Below are 21,495 nucleotides of genomic sequence, written 5' to 3'. Positions count from 1 at the left end.
GATTCTATAAATCGAATTAGAATGAGAATTACAAATCTTAGAAGTGAACTAATTGATTTAAATAAACAAGAAGTACAGTACAAATTTATTGCTAAATAAATGAATAAACATAGATTGTACAAAAAGAGTAAAAAAATACAAGGAAGAGGCTTCTTTTCAGACTTTATAAGTCCAGTTGTAGAAGAAAAATTTAAAGAATTTGTGAGAGAAAAATTTAATGAAATATTTTCCAAAAATAAGAAACTTGGTGCTGGATTGAAAATTTTTATTCCTAAATAAATGGATAAAATTTACGATTTGAAAGACACTAGTTATTATTATAATAATGACGTTGAAAGTTTTGAATATAGAGTATTAAAAAGTGAAAATAGAGATAATCTTCGTGAAAATGCTACATATAATTTCTTTATCAATGATACAAATGCTAATATTTTATATTCTGCAGGATATCTGCAACAAGAATTAAAAATTGTAAAAGGAGATGGAGGGGGGGGGGGCAATAAGTAATGAAAATGTTACCCTAGTGAATGGAGGAGGTCTATTAAATTCAAACAGGTTGACTATAGGAAATACTGAAGTTCAATCCACTATAAATTATAAAGCCATTATGAATCAAGTATTAGGGATGAGACACTTCACCCCTGATTATTCAACATCGGAAGCTACTAACATGTTCTTTTATGTAGATACAGCTGATTCTGCAGATAGAAAGGATTTCAAATATAATGGAACTCTGGTAGAAACTACCACAATAACTGATTTTTTTAAAAACCTTAAACTAAATGAAAGTTTTAATGAAGGATTTTCAAAAAGATGCAAATTTACTAAAAATAGTCAAACAGTAAAAATATGGATTCCTTTAAAATATATATTTGATTTCTTTAACGAATATAAAAAAGTAATGACAGGTTTCCAAGTTAAAATAGAAATTCAAAGAAATGAAAGTAAAAACATGCTGTATACAGATATTCAAAATCCAGATTTTAAGGTCCTTGTTGAAGATTTATCACTTTGGTTACCTTATGTTAGATTTAAAAATTCAGCATCTGTAACATTCAATGAATTAAAATTATCAAATACTCCTATAGAAATAAATTGGGATCATTATAACATTATCAAATCAAATGTATTTTATAAAAATGCCAGTGGGTCTTATTCTATTCTGGCTACATCTGATGAAGTTTTGAGTTTATATGTCATTCCTCAATATGATGAAAGAAATGAAAACATGAATCAAAATAATATGATGTTTGATCACTTGGATATGATAGAATGTTGGTTAATGATTAATAACATTAAAGTTCCCACAGTAAGTTATATGATGGACTTTAATAAAAATGATTATAATCGATTATATTATGATCTTTTAGAATCAGGAATGAATAATACAAATTCTGAAACAGGTTGCATGCTAAACTATTCAAATTTCAGTAAGTATCCTATAATTTGTTTCAACTTGGCAAACCATGAAAATTATACCAACTTAAGTAATTTAATGATTGAATTCAATTGGAGATTGAGAAATAATACTACTAAAAATTATGTTTTCTACTTTATTTTGAAAGAAAGAAACAAATGCTCCTTGAATATGTCAACTCAAGATATAAAAATGATTAAAACTCTGAAAACTTAATCCCAATAAATGGCTGCTTATTATCCACTTTACGATGATGAAATAAAAGAAGGACCTTTAGGACCACCAGGTGTAGGATTTAAATTAACGAATGATGGTAATTATGATATGGAAAGTAAACTTTTAAAAAATGTTTTACATCCTCAAGAAGATAATGATTCTTCAACTAAAAAATATGTAGATGATTTAAAAAATAAGTGTTTGATTCGTAATAACGGTTATTTTAATGCTAAACATAAATGTATTAGAAATATAGTAATTCCTCTAGAGGGCAATGATGCTTCAACTAAAAAATATGTTGATGAATTAAAAGACAAAAGTTTAATACACGATGAAAATAATTTTGATGCTAAAAATAAAATCATATCAAATGTAAAAAAACCTGAAAAAGAAGGCGATGCTGTTACCAAAAAACATCTTGATTATTATTGTATACTGTGGGATAAAATTAATAAAAGTTATTATGCTCACAACCAAAGAATATCGAGTGTAAAATGGCCCACAAATGATACCGACGTTGATAATAAAACTTTTTACGCTACCACAGATAGACTTGTTCAGTTTACAGGTGTGGGTTACAAGACTTTTGAATTCAACGAAACTACTTCAAAACTTTTAGATTCAAATTTAAAATTATCACAAAACATGTATATGAAAATTAAAATTTTTTTAGCCTGTGATAAAGTAGGGGAAAAGCCTAAAATACGTTTAGAAAAAGTGAAAGAAGTACTTCTTGATAAAGAGATAAATGTTAATGAAGATGCAATAACTATGTTTGCGTATGGAAAGTTAAATGAAGTTTTAACATTATCAGTGCTAACAGGAGGAGGCTGTAAATTAAAGCCTTATTTACACATTGAAAAGATAAAATTTTCTTCTTAATAAATGGCAAATGAAATAAATTGGGATGACTTTTCTAGAAAGAAACTTTCAGAAGATGTAATTATAAGTTTAGCAGATTATTTAAAATGGGAATATGTGTTTCAATATTCTGAATTGTCTGAAAGGTTAATAGAACAGCATGCACAACCAGATGATTGGTATATTATTTCTCAATATCAAAAACTCAATGAACCTTTTATTGAAAAACATGCCTCTGATGTCGATTGGGAAAAAATATGTAGATATCAAACCTTATCTATCCGTTTTATTGAGAGACATTTAGATAAAGGGACTTGGTATGAAATATCAAGATTCCAAAGATTGGATTTAAAATTTATAGAAAATTATTATGACCGTTTAAATATGAATCTAGATATCAAAAATTATCAATGAACCTTATAAGAAAATTTCAAGATTATGTAAATTGGGATTATATTATACAATATCAAGATATTGATAAAGATTTTATAATAGAATTTGTTTCTAAAATAGATTTCTGTCTTTTAATAAAAAATAAAAGCAATATATTACCAGAAGAATTTTATAATTCAAACAAAGAAAGGATAGTTTGTATACTTCTTGCTGAAATTTGTCATAATACACGAGTATCGCTATATGAACCATTAAAAAAATAAATTTAAAAAAATAATATATTAAAGAAATTTTTATTTTAATAATAGTTTTTACTCGCAGTAGATTATTTTCTACTCGCAGTAAAATTTTATAGGAAATAAATGTATCCTAAAATTATAATAAGAGATTATAATGAACCTAATGAATTTCAAGATCCAAATCAACATCCTTTACTACCTATTCATACTTTTAGATTAATTATAAATGGTCCCTCAAAGTGCGGAAAATCAAATTTATTAGTTAATTTAATATATGATTATTTACACTTTGACAGACTTTACGTGTGTGCAAAAGATATATGTGAATCTAAATACGTAAAATTACAAGAAAAATATACTCAATTTGATGATGTAGAATTAGAAGATATTCAAAAATGTAAAGGCTTAAAGAATAAAAAAGAAGTTTTGAAAGAATATAAAATTTTTTAAAAAGATCAAGTTTTGTTTTCTTCCAAACTAGAGGATTTTATTACCGTAGATGACTTGGATCCTTCCTATATGAATTTAGTTGTATTTGATGATTGTATCTGTGAAAAAGATCAACATTCTATTGAAGAATTTTTTATTCGGGGAAGAAAGAAAAATGCTTCTATTATTTATTTAAGTCAGTATTATTATAAAATACCTATAACAATAAGAAGTAATAGTGACTACTTTATACCTTTTGAGATGAAACAAAAAGAAATTCGACAAGTAATAAGAGAAATAGATGGTCGATCAACTAAAGAAGAATTTAATAAAATGTATAGAAAGTACATCGTAAAACCATATGATTTTTTTTAATGTTGGATTTAGTGAATCCAGAAATGAGATATCGAGACAAAACATTTCATCCTATATAAATGGAAGAATATCTAGAAAAAAGAATTTATATATACAGGAAATCTTATCAATTGATGAATAAATTGAGTTTATCGTTATCAGTAGGAAAGTTCTTATTTAGTGCTTCTGGCTTAATAAGTTTCGTTTTTCTACCCTTATCAGCCTTGAGTTTACCAGCTGGTGTAATTGAAATAATAGATAGATCTTTGAAGATTTCAGCTAAAAAAAGTGAATATAAACAAGCCTTTAAGTTCTATAAACAACTATTAAATTTGTTGAAATCAAACAATGTGACTGAACAAGAAGTATATATGAGGGAAGTTGAATATATTCAAAATTTACAATATTTTCCTATAGAAAGATATATAAAGAAGTCTCAATTAAATGGTTACAAGTATGTCAACAAATAATTTTTACTTCTAAATAAATGTGTAATAAAAAGAGTTGCAAGTGTAAAACAGGAAAGGGTGTAATTAATAAAGCTATTAAAAATTTACCCTTTGAAATGCATTTACCAGGTCATAATTTTACAGGTCCCGGAACACAATTACTATGAGGAAAAAAGAGATTGAATGATGATTTAACATATACAGAATGGTCAAAACCTATAAATAAAGTAGATGAAGCTGCATACAGACACGATGTTTGTTATTTAAAAAAACAAAGATACAAAAACTAGAAATGAAGTATGTGATACAAATATGATAAATGAGTTAGATGCAATTCCAAATCCTACCATTCGTGAAAGAATTGACAGAGCAGTTGTTAAACCTATTATAAAAGCAAAAAAGACATTTGGAATGGGTTCACTGATATACTGTTTAAAATGTAAAAATCATACAGGTACTAAGAATATGGAACATGTAATTAATAAAAAAGGTAGTCTAATGACAAAAGGAATATGTGCAATTTGTGGGTTTAAAAAGTGTTCTTTTTTAAGAAAAACGACGCTCTAGAACAGGGCGTCATAAAGATTAAACCCCTGAAACAGGAGGATATAAAAACTGTATATTATGATCCTGAAACTGGTTATTGTGGAATGAATGAATTGAAAAGGAAAACAAAATCTACTCAAAGTGAAATTTCTGATTTCCTTCATACTCAAGATGTATACACGAGATATAAACCTCTCGTTAGAAAATTCAAAAGAAGACGAATATATGTATCTCATATTGATGATCAATGGCAAGCTGATTTATTGTTTATAAAACCCTATAGTAAATCAAATGACGGAATGAATTATATTTTAACTGTAATTGATATATTTAGTAAATATGCTTGGGCAGTACCCATTCAGAGAAAAACAGGTAAAGAAGTAACAGAAGCCTTTAAAAAAATATTTAAAGAACGTCATCCTTATCACATCCAGACAGATAAAGGAACTGAATTCATTTCTAAAGAGACTCAAAAAATATTTAAAGACTATGATATTAAGTGGTTTACAACTGAAAACGTAGAAATAAAATGTTCAGTAGTTGAACACTTTAATCGTACATTAAATGGCAAAATAAGAAAATACTTGGCAGCTAATAAAACAGAAAGATATATTGATATCTTAAATAAATTAATTCAAAATTACAACAATTCATATCATAGATCTATAAAAATGTCACCTACCGAAGCAAGTAAAAAAACAAATGAAAATCTTGTTTATAATAACTTTTATATTAAAAAAGTAATTCGAAAACCAAAATTTAAAATAGGTGATAAAGTAAGAATTTCAAAATTTAAAGAAACATTTACGAGAGGTTATCATCCTACATTTACAGAAAAATTTTTCAATATATCAGAAATATTGAGAACAGATCCAATTACCTATATAATAAAAGATTTAAATAGTGAGGAGATAAAAGGTACTTATTATGAAAATGAATTAGTTAAATATAATAAGACGGATGAAGTATACAAAATTGAAAAGATAATTAGAAAAAAAGGAGATAAATTACTCGTTAAATGGTTAGGTTATTCAAATGATTTTAACAGTTGGATAGATGAAAAAAATATTATGTTAATTTAGGAATCAATTGAATTATATTATTTTTAAATCTCTCCATATCATAATCTTTTAATTTTAAATGATTAAATTTAGTTTCTATATAAGAAATATTTTCTTTTATTCTGTTAAATAAATTAATAGCATTCGGACTATATTGAATTTCATGAGCTATTTTTAAATTAGGATATCTAAATTTTAAATCTCGTATAGTTTTATTATATAAACCTCTTTGACATCTAATAACATAATAATGATAATCAGAATCATTTTTATTCTTTTCTATTATTGTAAACATGTTTAATTTTCTAGGTTGAGATGTTTTAGGTGCTACGTCTTTTTTATATTTTTCATTTTTAAGTCATTCATTTGAATTTTTATTATATCTAATTTCTTTTGAAGTTTATCATTATCATTTTTATATTTTTCATTAAATTCATTAGCATAATAATTAATTACAACATCGTTTACTATTTTAGATAATTCAGGTGAAATCCAACAAGCTATATTTGTAATTAAATCCTTAGAAACATAAGTCCCATTATATTTTAAATCAGTTGCATTTCTACCTTTAATTTCATAAAATAATGAATTTTTTAGAGGACCCGAATTCGGGCCTTCTAGGATTTTAGCTAAATATAAAATTAACTCTTTAGATTCTTTATTTTCTAACCACTTTTTAAATCTTTTACCCCCTGATTTACATAGCTTAGAAGCATTGAAATATCCAGTATTTTTATCTATTATTAATTTAAAATCTCCAAACAATCCATAATAATAACTATCTTTAATTTGCTCATAACAAATATCTTTTAAAGAAGTCATTTTATTACGAAGCATTTTTATAAATTAATCTTATTATCTATATCCATTTATAATCTCTAATTTCATATGTTATTTTTTCAATTATTAATATAAAATTTTACCAGTTTTTTTATTTAAATACTCTATCAAGTATTTTTAAAATCACCAAATAATAAAATTTATCTTTCTCCTAACAAATATCTTTTAAAGAAGAACCAGTAGTTTCAGTAAGAATATCCTGCATAATTTTTATAAATTCTGACGATGAAGGAGCATGGACATTGGAGGCACAACTTTGACCTGCCATTTTTTTTTTTTTTTTTGTAACTAAAGATGTTTTCAGCAACGTGGCTTATAAAGAAGATTATTATCAGATAAAAAAATCACACCACTCTGCGGTCAGAGCGGCCAACTTTTACCGCAAAGTGGCATGAAAAAAGTTTCTTCGATTTTCATCTCGCTGATAAGGTTAGAAAAACTGCCTCGTTTTAATCAAGTCTGGGATCTTGTTACTCACCGTCTAGATAAGTTTCAAACTGTTTTAATTATTATTATGTAAATAAATAGAAAGTCATTATTTAGAAATATTTAATCAGATTAAAAGGAATAGCCTTTCAAATTTAAAAATTACATTTGATAAGGAAGAAGAAAAATATTATTATGATTCAAATATAATTTTGATATTTTTTTAAAACAGAGATACACATCTAGAATTAGTTTTTTTAAAAAGTTAAAAAGAAAATTGAACTTGGTTTTTACAGTTGAAGCAGATGAAATGTTTTTAAAATTTTTAGATTATATGTATTTTAAAAAGAGTTTAAATTATAATTATTTTATGAAAAAGATATGTGAATATTATAATATTTCTAACAATATTAAGTTAGGTAGTCCTAAAAAGCAAAACATTTATGATGAAATTTGGAATTCGTTTCTTAAAGACTATGAGATTTAATTGCAGAAAATATTTATAAAAACTCCATCTAATAAATGGAAGAGAAATTTTGTTGTGATTGTAAGACTTTGAAATCATCTGACGAATTTTACAAATTTAAAAAATATTTATTTAAAAGATGTATAAATTGTGATCTCAAAAGAAAATATACATATTATGAATGCAAATGTGGGGAGAATTATACTTATTCACATAAACAACGGCATTTTAAAAGTAATTTTCATATAAAACGTATGAAAGAATTGGATAATAAGCATTTATAAATTTTCTTCCTTATAAATGAGTAACATGGCAAAGGAGTTCAAACACTTGAGTAATGTACTCTCAACTTTCAGTATTAAAAAACTAAGAGAATTGATAACTAAACTTAAAATTCCTGTCCTGACTGATAAGAGATTAAAATCAAATATCATTGAATCAATAGTTTCATATATCAAAAGTACAGGAAATTATAAATCTGTTTATCAGATTATTTAGGATTAGATGCTTCTTATTATACGGAAAGCAAAACTAAACTATTTAATAAATATCCTAAGCAAAGAAATTAATTAAAAAAAGTTTTTGATTCTTATGATTTAAAATATAAAGATGGTAAATATATACCGAAAGCAGAAAAAATATTTTAACTGAAACTAATTTAAATGCTTTGTATAGGCCTCAAAAAATAAAAGATAAGGTAAAAGTAGAGGTAAATCTTAAAAAATTCTTTAAACCAGATTATAAAATTATTGAATTCAGAGGTCAATATATTAAAAAATATAAAGTTTATAGAAAACAATATAGAGTGGTAGGATCTAAAATTTTACCTGAACAATACTATAATATTTTAAGAAATATATTTAAAAGGGCTATTGGAAATATTATAGGAAAAGTAGATGTAATTATACATAATCCCAAATTAAATGTACCTTTTCATGATAAAATGATGTCAATTAAAACTGCTTTTAATGAATACATTGATAAATTATCCAACCAAATTGAATATAAAGAACTCGATATAACAGAGTGTATATTTGATTTTAATGTCATCGAATTACCTCACGGTGGTAGACACAAGGCTTTAAAAATGTATTCTGAAACAGATCCAGCAAAAAAGAAAAGCATTTGTCAAATAAAAAATGATGATAATATATGTTTGGCTAGATCAATTGTAACAGCTTTAGCTATCCAAAATCCTGAACTGTTAAGTGATTAATTATGTACCGAAAAATTATCAAGCAATTAAACAATTTACATTAAAAAAGGTCGTGTTTTAAAAAAAAACATTAGCTATAAAATTACATGATATATGCAAAATTCCTTTAGAAGTGTGCAGTTTAGAAGAAGTTAAAATATGTGAAATTTTTTTTGCAGAGAAAATGGTAATGAAATTATGTATAATGGTGATTATAAATCAACATGTATTTTTATATATAAGAATAGAAATCATTTCGATGTCATTACATCAATGACAGAATTTTTAGGTAAGAATAATTATTGTAAAGTGGGCTATAAACGTTCAGATCAACATAAATGCCCTTTAAAATGTGATAGGTGTTTTATTAAAGAATCTGATTGTGAAGGAGAGGAAATATTTGGTAAAAAATGTAACCGTAAATTTAAAGGAGAAGATTGTTTGGATAATCATAAAAAAGAATTTCCAAAGAAACCTAGTGTTTGTAAAGTTTTATGGAAATGTTTGAAATGCAAACGAAATATTAATAGATCTGAAAGAGACCCTGGTAAACATATATGTGGTGAATATTGTTGTAATCGTTGTCGGGAGTGGGTCACTAAAGGTCATGAGTGTTTCATGAAAAATGAAAAAAGTAAAGGAGGTGTATGTAAAGATAATTGTGTAAAAAATAAATTTATTAAAAAACAATGGTGTACGCAATGTAAATCGGTTTATACAGAAAAATACTTATTTTTTGATGTTGAAACCAAGCAAGATACAGGAATTCATGAAGTGAATCTAGTTATATGTCATGATTTTCATGGAAACGAAACAGAATTTAAAAATGAAAACAGTTTTTGTGAATGGTTATTTAGAGAGGAACACATTGGATATACAGTCATAGCTCATTATGGAAAAGGATTTGATTTTCAATTTTTAGCTAAGTATTGTTTTAAAAAACATATAAAAATATTCACAATTTATCAAGGAAATAAGTTAGTATATATGAAAGCTGATGAGTATAATATAAGGTTTATTGATTCTATTAATTTTACAATGTGTGCACTCAAGAAATTTCCAAAAACATTCAATTTAAATGAACTGGCCAAGGGTTATTTTCCTCATTTATTCAACAAACAAAAGAATCAAAATTATATTGGTAAATATCCAGATAAATATTACTATGGATATAATTATATGGTTGATGAAGACAGGAAAAAATTTGATAAATGGTATGATTCCATTAAACATGAAACCTTTGATTTCCAAAAGGAATTTATAAAATACTGCAGATCTGATGTAGATATTTTAAGAAAAGGTTGTTTAGAATTAAGAAGATTATTCTTAGAAACTGTGAATGTAGATCCGTTTAAATATGTAACTTTAGCTGGTCTATGTATGGCCATTTACAGAGATAAATTCTTGAAAGAAAACACAATAGCTATTGATGAAAATGTCATTCAAAAAGAACAGTACAGCAAAAAATCAATAGCTTGGCTAGATTACATATCAAAAAAGGAAAATATTAATAAACGTCATGCTTTGAATGGAGGAGAGAAAAAATTGCAATTAGGTGAAAAATATTATAAAGTAGATGGATTTTATAAAAATACAGTATTTCAATTTAATGGATGTTTCTGGCATGGATGTAACAAATGTTTCACTAGAACACAAGTAAACACTGTTAATCAAATGCTTATGGAAGATTTATATAAGCAAATTAATATAATTAAAGCAGGTTATGAATTGGTAAATATCTGGGAGTGTGATTTTGATAATAATAAGGATATGAAACAATACATGAAAAAGGAATGGAAGAGAGATTTTATAGATTTAAATCCTAGAGATGCTTTTTATGGTGGAAGATGTGAACCTACAAAGTTAAAATATGAAGTGAAAAGTAATGAAAAAGGCAGATATATTGACGTATGTTCTTTATATCCTACTGTAAATTATTTTGATAACTATCCAAAAGGTCATCCTATCAAAGTATTTAATCCTAAAAATTACAATGAAAATTGGTATGGATTAATAAAATGTAAAGTACTTCCATCCAGAAAATTATATCATCCAGTAAAAAAAAATAAATATAAAGCCTTATAAAGCAGAAAAATTAATATTTTCATTATGCAGAACTTGCTCTGAAACAATAAAATGCAATCATTTCAAAACAACTTTAGAAAAGAAGAAATGCGAAACGTGTCATGAGATAAGAAATTCGGAATGTAAACACGATGATTGCGATCGATGCATTATTGGAACTTGGACTACCGATGAGATCAGATTAGCTGTTAAAAAAGGATATAAAATATTGAATATTTATAAAGTGTGGCATTTCGAAAATAAATCGAATAAACTATTTAGAAAATATGTTAAGATGCTTTTAAAAATAAAATTAGAAACTTGTGATAAGTGGAAAAATAATTTCAAAAATGAAGAAGAGTATAGAAAAGTAGTTGAGGAAAAATTAAATATTAAATTAGATAAAATTGAAGAAAATCCAGGTTTGAGATTCATAGCTAAAATATGTTTAAATTCTTTATGGGGTAAGTTTGGCCAAAGAAATAATATGAAGCAAACTGAATATGTGATGGAAATTGAAGATTTTTATAGAATTATTCTAAATGATACTATTAAAGATTTGAATATGAATTTTTTAAACAACGATTGTGTGGAAATGAGTTATAAAATGAAAGATAAATTAGAAAAAAATAACTTCAATACTAATGTATATATAGCTGCTTTTACAACTAGTTCTGCCAGAATTAGATTATATGAAATGTTAGATAAATTAGGAGATAAAGTACTTTATTATGATACAGATAGTGTAGTATATATAGACGACGGAACCAATAAAATTGAAACGGGATGCATGTTAGGAGAATGGACTGATGAATTGGGAAATGATAAATATATTACATCTTGGATAGCTGGAGCCTCTAAAGATTATGGGTATAAATTAAATGATAAATCTGCACATGGAAAAGTAAAGGGATTTAAAATGTTTTATCAGAGTGAAACCATGTTAGACTTTGATAATAGGACTAAAATAATAACCGGTGAAACAGATTGTTTAGATGTAGAAATCAGTCAGTTTAAAATCGAAAAAGATAGAAATATTTCAAGTATTAAAACAAATAAACGTTATACCTTTGGATACGATAAACGTAGACTTTTAGATAATTATGATACTGTGCCTTTTGGCTCTTAAAAAATGTTTCTCAATAAATGGATAAGATTACAGTCATCCTAAACATTCAGGGATTTATTTTTCCCAATCGTAAGATTGTAAGAGAGATAGGATGGGTTCATTTAAATTTACCAATCGGTGAATATATTGGCGTATTTACACCTAATTGTGAATTGAATGATCAAGAATTGAAGATTGTACGTGAATGCACTTCAGAAGTACACGGATTAAGATTTAATAGAAATAAGAATAGTTTATGGATAAATCATCAAGACGTAAAAAATTATGTAAATAACCTATATTAACTATATGGTGGTACATTTGCTTATAAAGGAGGTATTTTAGAAAAAGAGATATTAGATGAATTGAATATACCATCTATTGACATTGATGTACCTAAATGTACTAAAATTTTAGGACCTGGATGTTCGATATACAAGTGTATGTATTACAGAAATTATATTGCAAAAAATGTTTCTAAATAAATGGAAGAATTCAATAGCCTCAAACGATTTCCTGAAACATACAAATTAAATGAACTCGAGATAGGTAAATATAATTTAATATCGCTGAGAAAAATAAATACAAAATATGGTGACTCTATTGTAGCTAGATTAGAAGTAGACAATGATGAGAAAGATTTTTGTCTCTCGAAATGTCAAGAGGAATTATCTGATAAAGCTATAAGAAAAATTAATAGTGGAAAATATATTTTTAATTTTAAAGGTAAAAATAAATATTACGATTATGATTTGCATGTAAAATAAAAAGCGATATTTTAAATTTTATTACTATAAAAAACAGAAAATTTATATCACATGATACTAAGAATACAGATTTATAAGCGGAAAAAAAATTTATTTTAATATTTCGGTATAGTAAGTATGCTCTAGTTAAGCTAAAATGCAGTAGTGAATTTTAATTTAATTTTTATGTTTTAAGATTTTCAGATTTCTGAAAATTCAAAAAAAACCGCCAGCTAGTTGCAAACATTAAATAAATTTTGAAATGATATACAGAATAGCAATCACAATTTTGTGAATTTATTGACTGAGCAATAATAAAAGAACTTTAACAGAATGTAATTAAAATTACAACAAAGAATTCCTTAAATATCTTAGTGATACATAATAAATCTTTACAAATTATATATTTTCTAAATATATAAATACTTGTTTGTTTACAGTTAATAAACAAAAACTAATGTTATAATTTATTGAATTTAATCTAACTAACCTATGAAAGAAGGCTTCCATCTCATCTCTGAGTCTTTCAAGCTCTGAACTTAGTTTCCTTGCTTGAGCGATTAAGATTTCATATTTACCTTCTTCATAGCCCAACTTAGAAATCTCTTTCTAAAAGATATGAAATAGTTATTAAATATATTTTACTGTAACAGTTTCTATTGCCTTAATCTCATTCATTCATTTTTAGTAAAAATTATTTATGTTTTTCATTTAATTGCCTCATAGATAATTTGAATTAAAACGAAAATTTTATATTTAACTCATTAATCATTTAAAACGAAATTCTTCAATGATTATTTTTAAAAGTCACAAAAGGAAATATATAAAACTAAACTCAGTGGCGCGACAGCCCGTAGAGGGCCAAGGCCTACTGTGTCCATCTCAGTTTTCTTGACCTTGGGCTCGTGGGTGCAGGTGCAGATGTTCCGGTCAGGTGGTCAGCCGAACGCGGAACCTCCAGTGTTTAGTTCCCAAGCATGCTTGGTACTCATATATCGACCCACTGAAGGGATGAAAGGCTGAGTCAATTTTGCCCGGCCCGAGGATCGAACCAGGGACCTGAGGCATGACAGCGCGTGGCGCTAACGTTCAGCCACCGGGCGTCAAAGGAAATATATACTTAAATAAAAATATTCAGAATTGTCAATGTACTCTATACTAATTAGAAAACATTACAAGCGATTAGAAATTTAATATTTAAAACAATTACATCAGTTTATTATTTGCCTGAAAAGATTGAAAACTTGTTCAAATATAAGAAAGCAATACTTTTAATACCTTTCCTTTCATCAATCTGAACTTTCGAACTTAATCTTTCCTTGCCCTAAAATTTTGTTTGTATCTAAAATATTCAATTAAGTAACCTTCATATTTTTCAAGTCATCAGTGATATGGTCAAATAGTCATTTAATAAATAATTTAAACCAAACTAATACATATGCATATTAAATTCATTTCAAGATTTCATTTTTGAATATTATGAATATTTTGAATATTATGATCCTAATCCCAACAAACTGTATGCAATTACACAAAAATTGGAGGGAGGGGGGGGGGAAACCATAGCGTGTTTAGTTTTAAATTAAAATATGAAATAAAAATTACTGTTAAAATTTCAAATGACCACAACATCATTAACAGAGGACTGTCAAATGATAAAAAGGTAAGAAAATAAAATTATTAAAAATAAAAATTCATAAGACAATTTACTTTTAGTTTCTGAACTTCTTCCACTAATTTTTGATATCTAGCTTGATCTTGAGAATAACTCTTGTCAACCTTTTTGTTTTCAGCTTCCTTTTTAGCCAACTCATTTTTTATGTGTTTTATAGACATTTCAAGAGACTTTGCCTCTGTTTCAGCTGATTTCTTATCTTTACCAGCAGCTATAAGTAACAATATTATAGCATTTCAATACATTGCAAGCACAGGGTGAGTAGCCAAATCTTTCAATAAAAAATAAGCACCTTATAAGTACTTTTCAAGCACTCAAAAATATTTTTAAGCACTTTAAACATTAACAAAATGCAAAATAATTTTCAAAGACATTACATGATCATGATAAAATAACTAGTTTCTAACAAAGAACTCTTTACTGGATTATATTAGCCATTATAAAATGACCGAGAGATTTTTTCGGTTCGATGTCAGAGGGTGGAAAATGAAGCCCGAAATTGAGAATATCTTACAAAATGCAGAGAGTGCAATAATGTCACTGAATCCCAGCTCAGTAGACGCACATGCGGACTCGCAAGTATTTCATGAAACATGTAAAACAATTGGCGCTTTCATACGCTATGGACCGACAGAACGCCCAAATGGATTGTGGTACAATGAAATGTGAAAATATCGAATAGAACAATTTAAAAAGCACACTTTTGCATAATATGTGGTGAAAATCAATATCGTAAAGAAAAAAATTTCAAAAAAGGAAAATTAAGCACTTTTTAAAAACACAAAATAAAAAAAGCACCATAAAGGTTTTCAAAAAACCAAAATCAAAAATAAGCACCTTTAAGCACTTTTTAAAAACGCTATGCACTATGATGTAATTAATTTATTTTGCTTGCACTGTGTATGAAACAATAAACAGCCTGAATAACCTTTGATTGGAATGTCAGGTACTAAGATTTAATTTAAATAATTTGAGGGCTTCACCTTATAAGCATGCTAATTAATTAGTGAAAACTTTTCAAACTTTTTAGGTTTTATACCCTCAAAATGTGGAGGGTTGGTCACACTCTAGAAAATACTGTCCCAATAATTTGATCAGGAGAGTGGTTTAAAGTTTGGACCCTTTAATGTTAATTGAAAATTTCTGCAAGCAAATTGAAAATTTTTAGCATAGAATTATGAAACGTTGTTCATCTAAAGATAATTTCATGGAAAAAAAGTTATAATTATTATGTTTTACAATTTTATTTCATAATTGTCTAAAAAATCTTGAGTTGTAAAGTTTAAAAATTCTTATTATCGTTTTAAAGAGTGAAATTTCAAATGACAAAAAGCAAAGTTCAAATGAAACCTGTCAGAGTTAATTTTTATAAAAAATCATCTACTTAAAATTTGATTTCAAAAGAACTACTCGGAAGATTTCGTTCAAAAAATTTTTTTTCATCAGCTGCAATCCAAGTTATCAATACAGGTTTTGAAATAACTTCTGCATTGAGACTTGAATACTCTAACTATTAGGGAAATGGTTGGAATTTCAATGACAATAAAATAGCAATAAATTCTGCTTCTAGAATTTAGGAAATGGTCTAAGCTTATATTGTTAAAACACAGACCTACAGCAAAAAGTTTGAGGGCTTTGGTTGCATGGAAAAGAGTAAGAATTTTAGTTAACAAAAAAAAAAAAAAAAAAAAAAATCATTTTTATAATAAGCTCTGTTCATAGTAATCAGGAAAAAGCTTGAAACTTAACTTTTCATGCATTAAAGTTTGAGTTATATAGCTTGTTGAAATTCTGATTAATAGCCAGGGAACAGAGCATACGTCTTCCAATGAGGCGAACCAGGTTCGAAGCCCAGTGATGGCTGGTCGGTACGAATTCTGCTTCCGGCTTGCACCGACCACAGTGCAGATGTAAAATATCCTCCGTGGTAAACATATCATATGTTGGATTCTCCTTGTTGTCAGGCTAACCGTGAGAGGTTTTGGTTGTTTTCCTCTCCATGTAACGCAAATGCAGGTAAGTTCTATCAAAAAAGTCCATGTAAGCAAATTTATCCCAATACTTGATCCAGGAATTCCCTTGGCTTCAGGATTGGGTTCAAAATTACAAGGCTACGAAGTTGAACATTAGTAGTCATAAATCCTAAAGATTGGGTCGGCTGTTCAACAACAGTTATAGAATAAAATAAAATAGCTAATTCCAAAATGCAATAATATTGTAATATGTTTTTTGAAACTTCGACTGCAAAATTTTACACTAAAACACAAAAGCATGTTAGAAAGAAATACACAGTAAAAATTTAGTAACACAGATTTGCACATTTAATATTAGTTCAGACAATAAATCTGGTATTTATTCAGAGAAACTTACCAATCAACTGTGCAGAAAGACTTGCTTCCTCCCCATCATCTCCTACACCTGCAGTAACAGCATGAAAATGATTTTCAGCAGCAGTAATGGCCTCACTGTCTTTATCACACTCTTTTTTCAAAACATCAAGTTTCTTCAGAGAACTCTCTAACTCCTTTTGTTTTTGTGTAAGGGTATTTTTCTCCTAACAGCAAGTAAGTACAGTCTTTAAATTTTTTTATGAATCACATTCTTTATTCATTCTGAATCAAATTGCAAATATATATATATAAGTTTTGAACTTATTTTATGACTTCTATTTACTTGCAGCTATGCACAGTAAATAAAACTTATTGTTTTTCTTAATTTTCTTCGTTTTTTTTCTTTTTGTCCTGTTTCTATTTATTTTTTATGCTATATATATATATATATAATAGTTAAAAGTAAGACATTTTTCCCTTTGCTAATTGTGGGAATCGCGCGACCTATTAATAAACCAATTGCAATTACTAAGATTTCCCTCTTTCCCTAAATCGAGACATTTTACAGATTTTCTTCACAAGATTTTCCCTAACATTTAGGCTAGAACATGACGCTGTTCAGACACATTCTCTCTCATCATTCATCCAAAAATTATTTCAAAAAAACAATTTGTTCTTCTTAAAATTCTGTGCCTGTTTATTCTGTTCCCTTGATTGAACACCGATATATATATATATATAGAGAGAGAGAGAGAGAAAACAAGGAAAAAAATTAAGATTAATGAAAAGAAGAAAATTATTAAAATAAAATATTTCAAAAAAAATATGTAAAAAGAAAAGTAAAAAATAAAATATATACTAAAAAGCAGGAAAACAATGTACTCCGGCTACAAATTTATGTTTCCCAGCTTTTAAATATATATTTTTTAAATTTTTTTTTAAAATAATTTATTTAAGTTATTTTTCTTCTCTTTTCATTAATCTTAAAAAAAAATTCCATCTTTTCCCTATATTTTAAACTTATTTTATGTTTTTCTCCTTTTCTCTTTTTTGTCTTTATTGTGATATATATATACATGGAATTTTTTAAAAACTCAATCTTTTGTATAGATTATTCAAAGAGACATAGTTTAAAACATTAAAGAGAAAATATAAATTTTATGCAATAAGAATTCAGTTTATATTTAGCATGAGTTTATGATGTTTAGCCTCATTAGCATCAGTTTATTTTTAGCATTTCTTTACTGCTTTATGTCCTTTTTGCACCAATTCAATGAAGTAAATTATTTAAAATACAAACTACTCTTAATTTTATGAACCCTGCTTTCCGAACATAAACTGAGATAATAATGTAAGGTCGAAGTAATGGGAATTCACAATGATATAAAACTTCACTTTTACCTTGTAAAACTAGATACATTTTTATAAAATGAATAAATTTAGAAAATATCTAACTTATTAAAATTATAATTTATTTCTCATTTATTCAGATTTATTTCTCTGAATATGAATAACACATACATATCTGTCGTAAAGACACTAATTCATTATCAAGCAAAATATGAAATACCAGCAGTAACGATTGCAAAAGAAAAAATAATGTAAACCAACTTAAGAAATTTTTTTTATGTGCAATCAAGTTTTCATGCATCTGTGAAATAAAGACCAACCAGTGATCCAACCATGGTAAATAAAGTTTAAAGTAATGGTATGCTGATTTGGTTTTTCATTTATTTGGTTTAATGTTAGGTCCATGTTTTCTCACAAAATTTTATGTGAGAAAATGATGATTTTCATAATTTTGAATATCTCAACAATTTTTAATTAAATTTCACTCCAATTTCACTACCTTCTATACATTTAATATTCAATATAATTCTATACTGATGATAAATAAGTAAAATTAATTCAGTTTATTAAAACATAATTATTAAATCTCCATTTGTATGCAGTTTAATTATTGTTTTTTTTTAATTAGTTTAGATAAATTTAAATAAATAATTGTAAAATTAATTTGATATAGTTTTATGTCTACACACCACATTTTTTTTTTCTTTTTGTTACTAGGAAGGATTAGAAAAGACAAAAATAACCAAAAGTACCATGTGGTGGCACAATTGTCATTACATATTTCCTAACTTTTAAAATTATCTTTACTTAAACCTATTTTTTTTTTTCAAATCATTATTAATCCAATTATATTTCAATTAAATCAATCAGTTAATCTTTATAAAGCAAACAATAAAATATTTTATTGTTCGCTTTTATAAAGATTAACTTATCGATTTAATTTAAATATAATTGGATCAATAATGATTTTTTTAAAAAAAATAGGTTTAAGTAATTAAAGATAATTTTAAAAGTTAGGAAATATGTAATGTCAACTGTGGCATCACATACCAAAAGTACATTTTACACCTATATTTAAAATTTTATATTTAAATAACTTTATGAATAAAATATTATCTTTTTCTAAGGTATGCAAATTTAACTGAAAGAAACTTAGAAATGAAACATTTCTCTGAAATTTTTAAACTAAAACTTTAAGTGATTTTTACAGGGATCTGAAAATGCCCTTGCCTTTTTTTTAGATAATAACAGGTCTATTGAGAATTTTTAAAACAGTGTTTAGCTTGCTGGAGAAATTTATAATTTGCTTGTTTAAAAATTTCATAAATATTTTATTACTTTAGAAGATCATAATTTTAGTTTAATCTATTCAAAGTTTATCAAATGGAGTGACAAATTTTTATTAATTTCAACAGTAGTAGCATAAACAAATGACTTTTTCTTAGAAAAGGCAAGTTATAAAAACTATATGCACCATATTATGACCAAATACATAAATTATCTTTATTTTTTTAATTATATAAGAGGAAATTAATGTTTAAATATATATATATATATATATATATATATATATATATATATATATTATTTTCTGCAAGTAAATAAATACAATAACTATAACAGGAGAAATAATTTATGAAATGTATTTCCATATATATAATTTTTATTATCCAGTTTCTATCACACTGAAGAAATTTAATTCTTGACTGAGATTTTTCAATATTTTCATTTAATATAATAAATACATTGTCATAGCTGTCCACGTGAATAGGAAAAACTCCAATTGATTTCACAAAATACTATGAATTTCATGGTAACTGCTGCAGAATATACTAAGTATTTTACACCTAAGTAATTTTAGGGATTTTTATTGTTATCAAAATACAAAAACTTTATTACACTAATAACTATAAATGGTCTGAAATATTTCCCATAAATGATTAATATTAAAAAATTTGAAATGTTTCTTTATTGTGCTAAATCATAACCTTAAATAGTAGTAGACAAGTAATTCATTATTGTTAATTAAAAGTTTTCATAATTTAAAAAAGGGAGTTCTGAATAAAAATATACTGAAATTTTTAGAACAAAGAAAATGAAAATCCTTAAACTGATTACTACTATAAGTGAGGCGTGATTTATTATGCTTTAGTAATACTTATTTAGATATTCAAGCAAGCATTAAATTGTATAAAAATTTCATTGCAATGGGGATTTTTTTTTTCTCGAAATGTTACATAATTTCAGAGAATTTTCTAAAATATAGAAAAACTAGGAGAATTTTTATTATATCAGTAGACCAGGTAGTAGAGTTGGCAGCTATGCATTGCTATTAACAATCAATTGTAAATTTTTTATTAAGATAAATATAACTTCTAAATTATAGTATAGAGTTAAATGTCTTACGTCTTTAAAACTTTTAGCCAATTCAGCTTTCTTCTTAATTTCTTCATTTAAAGCATCTTTCAAATTCTTCAACTGAGTGTCTGCTTTAGTTTCTGAAACTTGGTTGGTTTTCAACTCTGCTTCCATTTCTTGTAATTTATTTCCTCCTTCCTGCAGACATTAACAAAATATTAGTAATAATAAAATCACAAAACTAAGAAAAAAATTGTAATTTTACACATTCTTTCAAAAATATATATTATATTTTCTTAAATAAACCCCTATCTAGAGGAGATTTTCAAGTTTTAAAACAAAAATTTGATTTAGATTCTGAGCACATACCTAATTTTTTGTACAGTAATTACTCAATAAAGAAATTCATTGAAAAAAACAGCACAGTTTAATTTTGATCAATGCTTGAAATACACTCGAAACAATTAAAATAATTCCTTAGATTCCCTTCAATCAAGTAAATTTTTTAATAAAATATAACCATTTTTCGGTGATTATCGAGCTAAAATATTATAAATAATTTGATAACAAGCTACTTTAAGAAGATAAAAAACTTATTTTCTTGGAATCAAGTAATTAATTGTTTGATGTGATTCACTGCATCTTAAGATCATTTTTCGTAGACTACAATGCACAACCTGAAGATTTTGTTGCTAAAAATGAGATATGCAATCTGAAAAGTGTAGTAAACGCACTGTATTAAAATTGGTTAATCCAGTTAGATTGATCAAATCTCATTATCTAAATGTGAAATTTTCAATTTAAATATAAAAACTTATGTTTAGTTTTGAAAAAATTACATTCTCTAAATAGACATATTAAATTGGAGTGAACTAATTAACATACAGTACTCATTATACATGAACTCTTTAACATATACTCATTATCATTATACATTGAGATTCATTTTCAAATAATTCAAATAAATAAATA

The 21,495-nt window shown here is 26.0% G+C and overlaps 1 protein-coding gene across 2 annotated transcripts in view; it reads right to left on the bottom strand.

Moving 5' to 3' along the window:
* Positions 1-21,495, bottom strand: part of SMC2 (structural maintenance of chromosomes 2) — an 87,873-nt gene that overhangs the window by 48,139 nt on the left and 18,239 nt on the right. For both annotated transcript variants that reach the window (XM_087150156.1, XM_087150167.1), the window contains exons 7-10: positions 20,572-20,721; positions 16,856-17,039; positions 14,521-14,696; positions 13,301-13,419 (exon numbers count right to left, since the gene is read on the bottom strand). In XM_087150156.1, coding sequence (XP_087006282.1) covers positions 13,301-13,419; positions 14,521-14,696; positions 16,856-17,039; positions 20,572-20,721 — 629 coding nt within the window. The remainder of the gene's footprint in view (positions 1-13,300; positions 13,420-14,520; positions 14,697-16,855; positions 17,040-20,571; positions 20,722-21,495) is intronic.

Source organism: Parasteatoda tepidariorum, chromosome 1, assembly GCF_982258835.1.
Source record: "Parasteatoda tepidariorum strain Cologne lab strain chromosome 1, Ptep-v5.0, whole genome shotgun sequence".
Lineage (NCBI taxonomy): Eukaryota > Metazoa > Arthropoda > Arachnida > Araneae > Theridiidae > Parasteatoda > Parasteatoda tepidariorum.
This window is presented reverse-complemented; position numbering and strand designations above follow the sequence as displayed.